A 16,284-nucleotide genomic window follows, 5' to 3' on the forward strand; every position below is an offset into this window, starting at 1 on the left:
TCCGAGGTTAGAAGAGGAATACGGTAGAAGATCAAGAGGTCTTTCTAGAAGGTATAACTAGTAGTTTTTCCTTTTCCGCATCATGCTAGTTATTTATGGAAATAATACCAAATACAAGAGGCTTACGATTCTAGTATTTCGAATATGTTTTTCGATGTTGTGGTTTTTTGTTTTATTTTTCCTTGTGATTTGATTGTTTTTTTCGGTTAACCTAAAGTTATTTTAGGAAATTAAATATTAGCTTTCTATAAAAGGTTTTGTCTAGTCGGTGGTGGTTGCTCCCATATCCAAGAAGACCACGTGCCTCGCCACGTCAATACTGGGAACCAATTATGGAAATTAATATTTAATGGAATTAATAACTTATGGTGATTTGGGTCGAACGTGTTAAGTTCCGCAGGAGACCCAAGTCAAAACCTAAAAGAACGAATAGTTTAAGTTTTGGATCAAACGTGTTAAGTTCCGCAGGCGATCCAAAATTTAATTTAAAAGAACACATGGTAGCTAGGAAAATGTTCAGACCTTTGTACAAAATTTTTGTACAGTGGAACCTCTAGGTTTTCCGAGTAGCAACCAACACTCAGCTCCCCCCACTCCTCATTGAGCTTAGCCAAAATGTCCCTTGGTGCCCACTCACTTAGATTAGCCCCCTCGATTTGTTGCTCCAATTCCCTCAGCTTCATCGACCCAACTCAATCCCTCTTAGTAGGCCATGCCTCTAAGGTCTAATGGGTTCCCCATTTCATGGGCCATGCCATAAATAGTGTAGCATGTGGGTTGTCAGGGCATGTGGGGGTAATATAGTTATACTCATACATATATGGACAATGTGACTATTGGATACGATGGTGATATGATGATGCGACATTTTCTTTACTTTGACATGACATCCAATTAATGAAGAGAGAATGTCACCTCAACTTTGAGATGAAAGGGTAAATATATATCATCAAAAGGATGCACAACCATACAATGACCACAGATCCTTGCTCATGTCATGTTTGATGAAGTGTCAGAATTGAGAGAGTCTCCGAGGTATAACATACATGTGCTTTTATGTGTAGCAACTCTCTTATGTGTACTAACTCTTTCATTGTGTATAATCATCAAATGCACTTCGGTCGATTCTCTGTCTTCCATACAAACCATGGGAGATCAACATTGGCCGACCTTTGTCATCAATGTCAAATAGTCACCACTTGTAGGTGCCTCCATGTCTCATGCAGCCTAGCATCCTCGCTGGCTATCCTCACTATCGACCATCTTTTGGAAGTCCGACTCATCGGGTCTCCAGTGCGACCCAAGTCGAAACCCAAGGATGTGGATAAGTTCGTATGTCAACATCCCATGACTCAAACTCTGAGCCAGGGTCCTCAACATCGACATCAAACTGCACATAAGCCATCATCACCGTCTCCTATACATTTTTAGGAAGTGATTAGCTATTAACGGATTTGTAATGTCTTTACCGTAAGTTGTTTGCTGTGAACTGGATAGATCATTCTAATAGATTTATTCATCCTCATAGACTTTTTTAGTAAAACCCGAGCTATAAATGAATTTGGAATGTTTTTACCATGAGTCATTTGTTGTAGACTAGATAAATCATTCAACGTGGATCTATTCACCTAATCATCACCAAAGTATACATACTCTCACACTAGGGAGGTATGCTCTCACTACTCACCATCTCAGGATGTACATAATCTTATCTCACTCACCAACTTAAGATGTACATACTCTCATATGCTCACTAAACCAAGATGTATGCTCAATAATATTATAAAAAGAGTCTACTCTCGTGGGCACAGGTACACACATTTACCCACACACAACTATTGTACTTTTATTGTTGTTCTTTTCCATATAAACTTGACTTAGAACATTGGAGTGGACTAGCTGAGACACCTTTAACCTCCATTCTAACCTCTTGGTTTATGTGATCCTCTTCCTCTCAAGTTTGGCAAGCGGCATTGGTGGCCCCCTCCTTTGGGTGATCAGTGACTCCATCAACTTAGTGACAACTCACCAAGTATCATCATATGACGATCTCAAATAGAAACAACCTTATAATCAAGGATATTTTAAAAAAAATATTATATTTTTTCTTTAAAAAAAGGAACAATGGGCAATTGCCCTACAAAAGATCCTTAAAGTTTATTAATACTTCACGAATCCCCTATTTCATTTAATGCCATGTTGAGGCCTTTTATGTGTTTTTATAATCTTCTCATTCCCTCTGAAATAAGAAAAAAAATATAAAAAGAAAAATAACAATAAATTAGTTGAGTCTTTTAAAAAAATTGGTTTAGAATGCGATGCACAACCATGTGAGTTTAAATATGATATTCTTAAATTATGTATTTTACCATCGAGTTTTAATTTAGTTAAATGACAAAAATAGGAAAAAAAACAATCTAAAAAATTAATGCATCGTATTATATTTAAAACTTATAATGAATTTTTATTAGATTACTATTTTATGATATTTAAATATTAATTTTTACAAATTCAATTGAGTGTCAATATAATGATGTGCAAATTTATATAATAAAACCATAAAATTATTATAATATATATTAAGAATAAAAACACAAAAGAAGAACTAATATAAAATTAGCATTTTGCCAAACAATCGAAACAATAATTAATGTACATCTAAAATTAATACTTTGCTAAGGACATTTCAAAACAATCATTGATGTACATCTATTTAAGTTAATCAAAACTTTATTAAATTATAAGATATATCACATATTTATTTTATAGTTTTTTTCGGTACTAAAGTAATTATTTAATGAACATCCATCAATTTTATGGGGTCTTTGATAATCTTAATAAGGAAAGATATATTTGATTAAATTATCCTCTTTTCAAATCGACCACTTTTAGGCTTTTTGCACAATAATCTAAAAAGTGGGAAGTTCAATAATGAACATCCATCAATTTTGTAGGCCTATAAATGAATTAGGTTAAAAATCAAAAGGTTATTTTTTTAATTATCATGACGTTTATCTTTACTTTTTTTTACTCAAACCTACTCAATAAAATAACAAAACTACTCTCAATACAGTGTCGATTTTAATTTTTTACATATCAATTTTAAATTTAAAACCTAAATTAATGGAATATTATTCATCAATATTCATATGATAATAACTAAAAATTATAATTCATACAACACGAATATAATATTTACGTTAGAGCCGTTATAATTATAAATTTGTCATGAATGTATTCAAAATTTAATAGTGTGAAAGGAAATAATAATATTAAACAGTGTATATCATTTTATCAGAATAGTTGATGGGGGTAGAATGATCTTTTATAAAATAAAATAAAAAATAAAATGAAAGAGAGATGCAAAACAAAAGGCAGTTTTGATTCTTACACACTGAATTAAATTAAGCGAAAATTTGGAAGGAAATTCACTCTAATTTTCCCCTCTCTAACCAAGAACATTAATCTAATCTCGCGCTTGATCACCGACTAATCTACCCTAATACAAAAAAAGGAAAGCGATCTTATCCACCAATGATGTGGGCTCCACCTCGAAGCCAGCTGTCGCCGAGGACAAGGCCTTTGGCATTCCAACCCAAAGCCACAATGTAAATTTATTTAATTGGAAATAAATAAATAATTAATCTTTTTTTCACTATTTTTTTATTTGTTAAGTTTATCCATAAATAAAATAAATAAAATAAATAAAATATGAATCCTATGGCCTTATCCCGTCACCGGGAAATGGCACACGCTTCCTGTCCTTTTGCTCCCTTCCTCCTCCACGGCGCTATGATCCGCTGCCGTCCCCGGACACGGCACGGCTTCTCGAGAGAGACATCTGCGAACTTCTGCTCTCTCGCGTCGCCACGTGGGTTGTAAGGAGGTGCAGGCCTCCTTCCCTTGACGTGGTGCGCTTGGCGCGCTGCGTCGACCGGCAGCTATGGGTCGCAGGGCCTCTGCCCGCGCCCAATGAGAGTCCCGGGAGCGACACGTGTCCGTGGCAACGGATCGTGGAGTGGGTCCCAGCTGGGCCTATGTTTGTTCTTATCCTCTCGCTGGCGCGGATTTTTCCAAGTTGGAAAAGTTTCGGTGCGTGGGGTTTCATAGTTATCCCTATGCCGTCGACGGCCTATCTGGCTCGACCGGCTGCGGACGGCGGATCAGCGTCCCGCAGAGAGAACGGGGTGCGGAGATTACACAGGATAAGGTGCCGCGTCGGAGGGCCGAATGGTCATTTAAGAGATGCACTCAGCTCACCAGCTAGAGAATAGAGATAGCGAGATCAATTAAAACGAGAAATTAATGGAAGAGGAGATGTTTCGTATCCGCTCTATATCCGAGCGAAACTGAAGCAGCGACGGCAGATCGATCGATCGATCGTCCGAGGAGGTTTTAATTAACGAGTCGAGTTCTTCCCTTCTCCACATCTCAATCGATCCAACGCCTTGGAGTTGCAGCTTGTATGTGTCGAGGATTTCAATCCGGGTAATGCCTTCTATCCTTAGCTCGATCGGAAGCCATAGGATAATGAGAGTTTGATTTCGTCCATTGAATCGCTTTTGTTTTTTTTTGAGCAAAAAAAGAGGGAGAATTTCTTTCTTTCTTTGTTTCTTTCACCATTGCCATCCGTCTAGTTCGATTCCTTGCTGAAATTCCCAAAATTTTATCCATTCCCTAACTTTTTTGCTTTGTTTTGATCCCTTACCTTCTTTTGTGTTCTTCCGTGTCGTTTGTTTGGGTTGTTTGGCGAGCTGTAAATCTTATGGAGAAATCAGTGAGGAAAGGATAACCTTCTTTGGTTCTCTTAGATCTCTATTTCCTTTATGATAAACTAGGGAAAGAGAGAAGGAAAAAATTCATCTCCAAGCTTACTGTTACTTGAGGACTTAAGGATTATTGAGGGATTTTCTATTTTTGTTTCTAAAAAAGCAATCTTGGTGCGCCCTTTTTCGTGATAATGGTGTCCAAGTCTTACTCCAATCTGCTGGAGCTGGCTTCCGGCGAGTCGCCTTCCCTTGGACGGATCAGCCGCGGCATCCCGCGGGTGGTGACGGCTCCCGGCATAGTTCCGGACCTTGATGATTCCGAGGATGACGCCTCTAATGCGTCGTCCGAGCGGTCGTCCCTTTCACCTAGGGACCGAACGATCATAGTTGCCAATCAGCTTCCTATCCGTGTCCAACGACATCCGGAGGGTCGCACTTGGACATTCTCTTTGGACCAAGACTCTCTTCTCCTCCAGCTCAAGGATAGCATAGGTGAGCATGCCGATATGGAACTTATATATGTAGGCTGCCTCCGTGAGGAAATTCCTGTAGCGGAGCAAGATGAGGTTTCCCAGACACTTCTAGAGTCCTTCCGATGTGTACCTGTGTTCCTTCCTGCAGACCTCCGCTCACGGTTTTATCATGGCTTCTGTAAGCAGCAGCTGTGGCCTCTCTTCCATTACATGCTACCTCTGTCCCCTGATCTTGGTGGCCGATTCGACCGGAACTTATGGCAAGCTTATGTATCAGTTAACAAGATCTTTGCCGACATGATTCTTGAGGTGATCAATCCAGATGATGACTTTGTCTGGGTTCATGATTACCACCTCATGGTCCTTCCCACTTTCCTCAGGAAGCGCTTCAATCGAGTCAAGCTTGGCTTTTTCTTGCACAGCCCCTTTCCCTCTTCTGAGATCTACAAAACATTGCCAGTAAGAGAGGAGCTTCTTCGTGCGCTACTGAATTCTGACCTAATTGGTTTCCATACATTCGACTATGCCCGCCATTTTTTGTCCTGTTGCAGTAGAATGCTTGGTCTTAGTTATGAATCCAAGAGAGGGTACATCGGGCTAGAATACTATGGTCGCACTGTCAGCATAAAGATACTGCCTGTTGGAATCTATATGGGCCAGCTGGGTTTGGTTTTAAGCCGTTCAGAGACAGAGGCTAAGGTTGCAGAGCTCATTAAGCAGTTCTGTGATAGAGGTCGAGTAATGCTGCTTGGAGTTGATGACATGGATATATTCAAGGGAATCAGCTTAAAGCTTTTGGCTTTTGAGCAGCTCCTCATGCAACATCCAGAATGGCGAGGAAGGGTTGTTTTAGTCCAGATTGCAAATCCAGCCAGGGGACGAGGGAAGGATGTGAAAGAAGTACAGGCCGAGAGCTATGCAATGGTGAAGCGGATTAATGAAGCTTTTGGACTACCTGATTACAAGCCTGTAATACTAATTGATAAACCACTGCAGTTTTATGAAAGGATGGCCTACTATGTGGTGGCGGAGTGTTGTTTGGTGACTGCAGTTAGGGATGGAATGAATCTCATCCCTTATGAATACATTATAGCCCGGCATGGGAATGATAATTTGGATAGGGTTTTAGGTTTGAGCCCCTCCACCCCGAAGAAGAGCATGCTTGTTGTATCTGAATTCATTGGCTGTTCTCCTTCCCTTAGTGGGGCAATTAGGGTGAATCCATGGAACATTGATGCTGTGGCTGATGCAATGGACTCTGCACTTGAAATGGCTGAAGCAGAGAAACATTTAAGACATGAGAAGCACTATAAATATGTGAGCTCACATGATGTTGGCTATTGGGCGAAGAGTTTTTTGCAGGATTTGGAGAGAACTTGCAAAGAGCATAGTAGAAGGAGGTCTTGGGGAATAGGGTTTGGTTTGAAGTTCAGAGTTGTGGCTCTGGACCTCAATTTCAGAAAGCTCTCTATGGAGCATATTGTCTCTGCGTACAGGAGAACCAATACACGAGCCATCATTTTTGATTATGATGGCACTTTGATGCCACAGGCATCCATTGATAAGGGCCCAAGTGCTAAGTCTATTGAAATTTTGAACAGCTTGTGCCGTGATAAAAACAACTTGGTGTTTCTAGTGAGCGCAAGAAGCAGAAGCACCTTGAGTGATTGGTTTTCTCCTTGTGAGAATCTGGGAATTGCAGCTGAGCATGGATACTTCTTCAGGTAGTTCATAAAAAACCTTTGTTTACCTTCCTGCTCAATTTATTTGATTAAGTAAACTATCCGACTCTTCTCAGGCTGAAGAGAGATGCGGAATGGGAGACTTGTGTGGCAGTTGCAGATCGCAGCTGGAAGCAAATTGCTGAACCTGTGATGAAGCTATACACTGAAACAACAGATGGTTCAACTATCGATAACAAGGAAACTGCACTTGTTTGGTGTTACGAGGATGCTGATCCAGATTTCGGATCTTGCCAGGCTAAGGAACTTCTAGATCACCTTGAGAGTGTGCTCACCAATGAACCGGTCTCTGTGAAAAGTGGTTCAAACAACGTCGAAGTTAAACCACAGGTGATCAATATGTTGATTTTGGTCGGGCAAAACTAAAACCATAAGATGCTTACCGTTTAATCCTTTCATTCCTGTAGGGTGTAAGCAAGGGCCTAGTGGCACAACGACTCCTCTCAACCATGAAAGAGAGAGATTTGTTGCCAGACTTCATCCTCTGCATAGGTGATGACCACTCCGATGAGGACATGTTTGAAGTGATCACAAGTGCTGTGTCTAGCTCCTCGCTCTCTCCTACAGCCGAAGTATTTGCATGCACAGTCGGCCGGAAACCAAGTAAAGCCAAGTATTACCTTGATGACACGGCTGAGATCGTTCGGCTGATGCAGGGACTGGCTTCCGTCTCAGAACAAATGCTAGGGGGTTCGGTTCAAGTGTAATGCCGCTCTTTTCCTCTAGTCAAAAATATAGCTAGTTGTTTTCTTTCTCCACGGGCCTTTTTTGTTGTAACCTTGTTAGCATAGTGTAACCATAGCCCCCTTGTTACTTCCTTGATTAGGCTGTGTATATTTAAGTTCTTTTCATGAGTGGCTGTTTGATTCAGATCACAATAGCATTTACATGTAGCTCACTTTTCCATTGCCAGATCTTGCTAACCACTTTCTACTTTAGTGTCTGTGTCTTCTCTGATTCTGCAAGTCTTCTAATACTTGTTGCCAACTTTTTAATTGTATTTTCAAGTTATGAAAGGGAAGAACTGAGTTTAGAGACACTTTATTCACTGAAGTGTGAAGACATACAAAGCCAAGTATGTATGACTTGAACGATAATGTGTTTTTTTTTCAAAAAAAAAAAAAATTGGTCTCGGATATTCAGTTTATGTCTATTAATTCTAGAGTCATCGGTCGGTAAAAGGTTTTTTGTGATTGGATTTTTAGATGTTCTGTCGTTGCACCTTGTTTCAGAGCAATGCAATGATATTTGTAAAGCGCATGTTAGTTGCTACTTTACACACAAGTTATTCAAAGTTGGTATGTTATAGACGAGTTATTCGTATATCAAAATTACTTGATTCAAATAATTCATGCTGTTTTAAAATGTGCGAAGACATTTTAATCTTTGAAAATGACTTTGTTAGGCACTTTAAAGTTCGAGTCTTTTTTTAAAGAAGCTTTTATTTCAATAATTGCTTAGTTAATAGGAAGGAAATGTACACAGAGAGAAGTGGGGAAGGTGAAAAAAAGTTTAGAGGTTAATATTTTTTTGGTATTCACTATCCAGGCTTTTATAGACCCGATTATTGCTACAGATAGCGGTCTTTTTTTGATTGGCTAGTAAATGCGAAAGTGCCGTCGAAGATAACATGGCAACCGACCTCTCTAATTGATCCGTGGCTGTAGAGAGTAAGGTGCAGCTCCACTTGCGTACCAGAGCCATGGTCAGAGGTTAATTCACGTTTCATTAGTTATTAGAATTGATGGAAATTAAATTGATTTTTTTTGTCTTTTATGTTATTTCCTATTTTAATCTTTTAAAAAGGACGTTGTTTAGGCACTTAAAAGATTCTATATGAGTTTGGTTATTATTATTATTGTTTTTTTTTTATGTTCTAAATACCATGATTATTTAAGGAGGTGAACCATCTTCTTTGATTCATCCACTAGATAAATTTGGAAGGGCTTGTGTTGAAGACCACATGGCAGTTAACCTCCATAATTGACCCATGTCGCTATGGAGAGTCATGTTCCACCTGAGGATTAGAACCACCGTGGACAAAGTTAATTCACCTTTAAATTGATTATTTTTTTCTTTTTTATGTTATTCATTTTAGAATACAGAAATCTCCACTTGAAAACTAGGAATTTGAAGATTCTCCAAGTAACTTTAGTTTGCATTAAATATATGACACAATCAAACATTATAGAAAATTTTGAATTATAGATTAAAGTCATAGCTACACCCAATCTAGAGGAGATTTGCATGTTTCTATGGAATTTTGAGATAATTTCTATATCAAATTATCACATGATCGTGTGAAACCACATGGTTGGACCTTGACTGAGCTTTGTTTGGGGGACATGATCATGTGAAACCACACGGCCTACCCTGGGATGGACTCTAGCGAGGGGCACGACAGTGCCTATGGGGCATGACTTGTCCTTGGGTTGGCACATGGCCGTGCTTATGGGGCACGACCTGTCCTTGAATGGGCACACAACTGTGCCTCTGGGATACGACCAAGTCGCTAGTTTTCTCTATATTCACTCCAATGTACGTTTTTGCTTCATTTTGCTCCAAATGACGTCCTATCAATCAAAATATGCAAAAAGCATATCTCCGAACAAATAGAATGAAAGTATGACATAATAATCAAATATAGTTCAATAAATATAGATTATATGTATGAAATACAAGTATATGTGGGTTAAAGAATGCTTAAAAACATATATAATTTATGCACATCACATCTCCAAACTTGAACATTTGTCTGCCCTCAAGTAAAAACTGCAATCTAGACTCTAGTGGCTAAATAGTGAATCATAATCTCTAACAAGTCAATCTAATCCTATCAAATGATTTTATGGGTGAGCAAGATACAAAAGTTATTTGAATACGACCTATGTAATAGTTCTCCGTGCATAGTGCAATACCTGCAACACGCTTGGTTCATTCTTCTTAATCGATCCAAGGTCTCAAAAGGATGCTCGATATCAAGAGAAACATAGCAGTTATTTTTCCAGTAACATAATTTGTTCTCAAAGGGGTAACTTACTAGTTTTCACTCATGACAATTATTCTTTTATATCCCTTATTATTATTTTTTAATTTTTTTCTCTAAATGATTGCAAGGTGTAACACTTGAATACGAATGCACATGAATGCAAATGTAGGGATATTTTCATTTTTTCTAAATAAACTTACATGATTTGAGGCTCATTTAGTAACTCAAATATAGTTTGAGAAATCATCATGGAAATACTAGTATTAATCCAGTTTTATGAATCATGACTATTTTCAGTATTATCTACTATTAAAATTAGGCAAAGTGAAAAGAGATCCTAAAATAAGGCCAATACTTAAACTCTTACAGTAAAAACATCACTCACTTTATGCTATCACAGATAGATCACTAAACATACTATTACCATAAATAACCAATAAACCATATAAAATTTAGAACAAAAGTGTTAATATTTTGTATTAAAGAACAAACAATCAAAATGTGATGAATGATGCAACTAGAAAAAAAATTTATTATACAAAAAGAAATTTGCAAAAACTAAACTATAACCCAACACATCCCCTCCTCTCCCCCGACTTAAAATTTTCATTATCCCAATGAAAACTAGAAATGCAAATATGGAGGAGTTTTTGAAATTAGAGAAGTTACCAAGTGATAAGCTCTGAATGGTTGAAACATTCATGTTCTGAAGATACTTCCTTATCTATGATTTGCATTCTTCTGCACCTTTGAATCCTATAAAAAGAAAATGAACAAGGAAAATTAAGTAAAGGATTTAGATTATTATGAATAAATAAAATAAACAAAAAAACTAAAAAATATATAAATAAAGACAAGAAATAAGAATTTTGGTTACCTCCCAAGAAGAGCTTGTTTTAGGTCATTAGCTTGATTCCTTATTTAGTTCACTTAAATTACAATCTTGCCAGAGCTGTATTTATAGCTTTGATTGAGGCACCTGAAAGGGTTTTGGGAGCATAGGTGTGGATAGAATTCTATTCACGTTGCAACAGATCGCAACAGCTAGAAATCTCCTTATCCCAATCCTATCCTATATTGTATTATTGGATTTGGTTTTCAATCCACTTCAGTCAAATGACGAGTTTGTATTGCCGGGTTTACTGTCATAGAAGATGTTTTTTTCCCTTAACTCAGGTTAAATAAAAAAAAAGTATAAATAAACGGTTAGGTCGTTGAAATTTTGGCATTTCTATTAGGAATTTAGTACTTTTTACTATGATCTATACATTTTTTTTTTCTAATTGATCAATAAATCAACAAGAAATATTTGTTCTTAGTTCAATGTTTTGATGGGGTCGCGTAGACTAATTCAATTGCGCTAGTCGATAAATTTTGTAGTCTGGACCCTTGGACCAGGTCCGGGCGCCCAGACCGCCTTCGTACAGGGGCACCTTGCCAAGGCGCCCTAGCTAGACCAAGTTGGTCTGAGCGCTCAGACTCCAGTCAACTCTGTATTGACATTTTGTCAAGGTCTTCTTCTCCGTCTCTACTATAAGTCTAGCTTTTGTATGAACATATGTTTTTGAGATATTTTGAAATGAGAATAACTTTGGTCAAATGTCTGCATGTTAATGCAGTTGTCCATTTAATTTATATTGTAGATAACATGGTGTGTGGTGTCATACAGAAGATCATGTTATTGGTTCCTTATAAATTATAAATAGTAGCTCACAACCAAGATGGATAGGGACAAACCATTGAAACGGTTGTAGTGTAATTTGGTATTAGTTTGTCTTGACTATATAATTACACTAGTACACTATGTGTGTATTGAGCAGGACCATTTGAGGTTGTTCGATTTATACTGATTGCATAAAAGAACAGAACCTCTATTATTATGGATGTGCATACTCTTAATCCTGATATAATAACAAACACATATACTTAGTATTTATTTCTTTAACTTATCAATGGGTGAGATTTATTCGTTAAATCAATAGACCTGATAAGTTGGGAGATAGTACCATTTATATGGTGTATTGTTGATTATAAAAGAAAACTGTGTCCTATTTATTTAGGTTGATGATGTCCCCTTGAGGAGCTCATAAGGATTATCATGTAAACCCTGTAGGTGGACTTAGTCCGACATGATAAGAAAGTTGAGTGGTACTACTCTTGGAGTCAGATGTTAATTAAGTGAGTTATCAGTAACTCATTTTATTAACGGACATACGATATCTTAGACATAGGGAGATTAACACACTCATGATAAGTAGGAGCCCATATTATAATATGGGATTGGTGTGGTAGTTTAATAATGACACTTTAGTGGTATGGGTTATTATTGATGAACTTGAGTTGGGTGTTCAAGTCGAACACAGAAAGCTCAAGTCCATCAGGAGGCCAAAACCAATTCCTCCTCTCGGTCCCTGTTATAGCCTCTATAAAGCCTCGCACCCACCCATCCATAACCGGGTTTGGTTTAACTTAAACTTGGTTTGGTTTAACTTAAACTTGGTTTGGTTTAACTTAACTTGGTTTGATTTAACTTAACTTGGTTTGGTCTAACTTAACTTAGTTTGGTTTAACAAAGTTTGTTTAGATTTTTCCTAAATAAAATTTTGTTAATTTTCCTTTTCTTGTAACCGACGGCTAGTCTATGAAAGGAGTAGGATGTGACCCCTAAAATCTAACTTTCTATTTTTCTCCACAAACTCCCTTCTCTCCTTGTGGTTGTCGCCCCCTCTTCCTTCTAGGGTCGGCGCCCCTCTTTCCCTTTCCTCCTCCCTCTAGGGCTGGCGACCCTTCCTCTTTCCCTTCCTCCTCCTTGGTGGCCGGCGCCCCCTCTTTCCATTGGTGGCCGACGCCTCTTCTTATCATTAGTGGCCGACACCCCTTCTCTCCCTTGGTGGGTGGTGGCTTGAAGAAAGGAAAGAAGAGGAAGAAAAGAAAGAAGAGGAAGATGAGGAAGAAGAGAAAGAAGAGGAAGAAGAAGAGAAGGAAGAAGATTAGAAGGTGCCCCATCCTAGCAACTCCTTTTATAGCCGGCGGTTTTGGAAGAGAAGAAAAGAAGGGTGATGTTGTCTTGGTAGATCGTCACCCACATGACGTCCAAGAAGAGGAGAGGAATGCGACAGAAGATCAAGAGGTCTTTAATTACGAAGAAAGGTACAACTAGTTCTTTAATTCTGCAGCGTATCTAGTTTTGTTTTCTTCGTAACGATTTTGGATATCGATTTTGAATACCAACACAAGAGGCCAGCGATCTTGTGTTTCGATCAAGGTGCTCTTTGATCAATCAAGAACTTGCTTGATTGATCAAACACATGTCTGATCGAGCATCTAGGTTGTTAGAAAAAGTTCTGTGCTTGTACAAATTTTTGTACAGGGGATTTACATAGAATGGAACTCCCAGCACCAACAGCTTGGGTGATTTCGGCCATCCAGAATAGGGCTCACCCGAATCCATTTTCTGTCCTTCTCTAGCAACTTTCCACTCTGGTTTTTCGTCCTCAAAACCGTCGTGCGCTTCCTTCTTGTCCGCCAGCATCCTCTTCTGTAGTGCCTCGTCCCTCAGATGCACTGAGCCTATCGACTCTCTCCCATGTTGTCCTTCTCGCTAGCTGCGTCTTTCACTCAACTTCTTGTATTCTTAAGTTTCTGCACACTTAGACATAAGGATTAAACCACAACAAGACCTAACTTGATTTGGGTGATCACATCAAAACTATCACGGGGTACTTACACTCTCCTCTTGTGTCTTTGGATACATAGCCTTGGAGAGATGTACACCATATGACATTGATAAAAATCCTCTCGTGGAGTCCTACATGCTAAATCTATTCAGCAATTAATTAATGAATGTACCTTGACTCAATCCTAGCAACCTGCTTTGTCTATCTCGATATATTATATTACCTAAGACATAGACTACATCCCCAAGATTTTTCATTGAGAAACACTCTCCCAACCAAATGATGGTAGCTTCTAGGCTAGGGATGTTATTGCCTATAAGAAGTATATCATCAACATACAACACTAGAAGCAAAATCTTGCTCCCACTAATCTTCTTATAAACACAAGGTTCTTCTGGAATCTTGACAAAGAAAAAATTTGTAATTGCTTCATCAAATCGTAGATTTCAACTCTGAGATGCTTGCTTTAGTCCATTAATGAACCTCTTGAGTTTACATAATTTATTGCCATTCTTCAATGCTATAAAATCGCGAGGTTATACCATATATATTTCTTCTTGTAATCTTTTATTTGGGGAAAGAAGTTTTAATATCCATTTGTCAAATCTCATAATCCTTGTAAGTTTTCATAAAATCCTAATGGGCTTAAGCATTGTAAAGGGCAAAAATATTTCATCATTGTCAATTACTTGACGTTGATGGTGTCAGTCCCTTGGAGGTCGGCTGGAAGGGGGGGGGGGGAGGGTGAATAGCCTAAAATAAAAATAAAACCTTTCTCATTTTTTAAAGCTAAATTAAGAAACACTTGTATAAAAAGAAAATTAATTAAAGAAAGAAAGAGACAGATTACTTGGTTATAACCTAGATGGTTGTTAATCCAATACAAGTAAAGATCACTAAAAGTCTTCTTTAGGCAGAGAAGCCTCTTACAGTAGTTGAAGCACTCAATTACAAAGCTAAACAGAAAGAGAATTGATTACAAGTGTTGTTATCTAGCTTCTTGGATCAGGGCTATATTTATAGCCCTGATCGGGATGCTTAGAAGGGTTCCAGGCGCTAGGATATGGATAGAATTTTATCCAAGCCGCAACGGATCATGCCACGTCGCATATTGATAATTTTTGTGTTCCGGGCGCCAGGACCCAATTTGGGTGCCCGGAGTCCGGGCGTCTGGACTTGGTCCAAGCGCCAGACCTAAAAAGTCAGCCTCTTTTTGACTTTTTGGTCTAGGTCTTTTGCTCCGGTTTTGCTCGCTTAGGTCCAGATCTTCTGCTCCGGCTCTGCTTACTTAGGTGATTTTGACTATCCCGAATAGGGCTCACCCGAACCCATTTGCAGACCTTCTTGAGCAACCTTCCCCTTTGGCTTCTTGTCCCTCAGAAACGCTGCGCGCCTCCTTCTCATTCGCCAGCGTACTCTTTCGCAGCACTTCGTCCTTCGGACGCATCGAGCTCATCAACTCTCTCCCATGTCGTCCTTTTCGCTAGCTGGGTCTTTCACTCGACTTCTTGTACTCCTAAGTTCTTACACACTTAGACACAAGGGTTAAAACAGAACATGACTTAACTTGACTTGGTTGATCACATCAAAACTATTATGGGGTACTTACAGATTGAAACCCTTTACTACTTGTTTTATAGGTACTTATATTCCCATCGATGTCAATCTTTTTCTTGAAGACCCACTAGCACTCTATGGGTTTTACCACAATTAGTACATCAACCAACTCCTATATTTGGTTGGTGTACATGGAGTCCATTTCAGATTTCATGGATTTTAGCCATTTCTCGGAATCATTTGAAGTAATTGCTTTCTCATAAGTCGACGGTTCATCATCCTAGATGAGTAGCACTTCCTCATCTTTGGTTATGATATCTGTTTGACTCTCAATGTATTTTTGTAGACTTACTTTGATCTCACATTTCTTTAGCAGTCTCGAATGAAGGAGACACTTGTACTTGTGGCTCTGTCTCATCGTCCAAGTATTCATCTTCCAACCTATTTGTAGAATTTAGAATTTCTTCAAGACTTACTTTACTCCACTACTTTCTTTAGAAATAAACTCTCTTTCTAAGAAACTAGTATATCAAGAAACAATAATTTTATGATCACTTTCTAAGAAATAGTATCCCATTGTTGCTTTGGGATAACCTATGTACATTTTATGGATCTTGCTGTAAGCTTATCAGAATTTTTATTTTTCACATAAGCATCATATCTTAAGGTAAGACAATTTTTTTTTTATCATAATTCATAAGGAGTCTTATCTACTATCTTGGTTGGAACTCAGTTAAGTATACATGCTGTTGTTTCTAAGGCATATCTCCAAAAAACAATATTGGAAGACTTGCATGACTTATCATTGATCTAACCATATTCATGTGTGTGTGATTTTTTCTTTTCTGAAACACCATTCCACTCTGGCATTCTAGGATGTGTAAGTTGGGAAAATATCTCATAATCTTTTAGATAATCAATGGACTCTTGGCTTAGATACTCGCTACCTCAATCACTCTGAAGGACCTTAATATTTTTACCACGTTGACTTACTATCTTGTTCTTGAACTCCTTAAACTTATCTAAAGTTTCAAATTTATGCCTCATTAAGTAGATATATCCATATCTACTTAAATC

At 38.2% G+C, this 16,284-nt stretch overlaps 1 protein-coding gene across 1 annotated transcript; it reads left to right on the forward strand.

The window, feature by feature from the left end:
* The first annotated feature begins 4,260 nt into the window (after positions 1-4,260).
* On the forward strand, positions 4,261-7,922 carry LOC121981381 (alpha,alpha-trehalose-phosphate synthase [UDP-forming] 6-like). Its single transcript, XM_042533862.1, has 3 exons — positions 4,261-6,966; positions 7,041-7,314; positions 7,392-7,922. The coding sequence occupies exons 1-3, from the start codon at positions 4,961-4,963 to the stop codon at positions 7,689-7,691; spliced, it is 2,580 nt and encodes an 859-aa protein (XP_042389796.1). The 5' UTR covers positions 4,261-4,960; the 3' UTR covers positions 7,692-7,922.
* The last annotated feature ends 8,362 nt before the right edge of the window (positions 7,923-16,284 follow it).

The sequence above is a fragment of the Zingiber officinale genome, chromosome 5A (assembly GCF_018446385.1).
Source record: "Zingiber officinale cultivar Zhangliang chromosome 5A, Zo_v1.1, whole genome shotgun sequence".
Lineage (NCBI taxonomy): Eukaryota > Viridiplantae > Streptophyta > Magnoliopsida > Zingiberales > Zingiberaceae > Zingiber > Zingiber officinale.

What these genes read in the sequence shown, in the direction of transcription:
- LOC121981381 (XM_042533862.1), top strand. Translation starts at nt 4,961, where the DNA reads ATGGTGTCCAAGTCTTACTCCAATCTGCTGGAGCTGGCTTCCGGCGAG. An exon ending in GAGCATGGATACTTCTTCAG is followed by an intron (nt 6,967 to 7,040) that starts GTAGTTCATAAA and finishes GACTCTTCTCAG; the next exon opens with GCTGAAGAGAGATGCGGAAT. An exon ending in ACGTCGAAGTTAAACCACAG is followed by an intron (nt 7,315 to 7,391) that starts GTGATCAATATG and finishes TCATTCCTGTAG; the next exon opens with GGTGTAAGCAAGGGCCTAGT.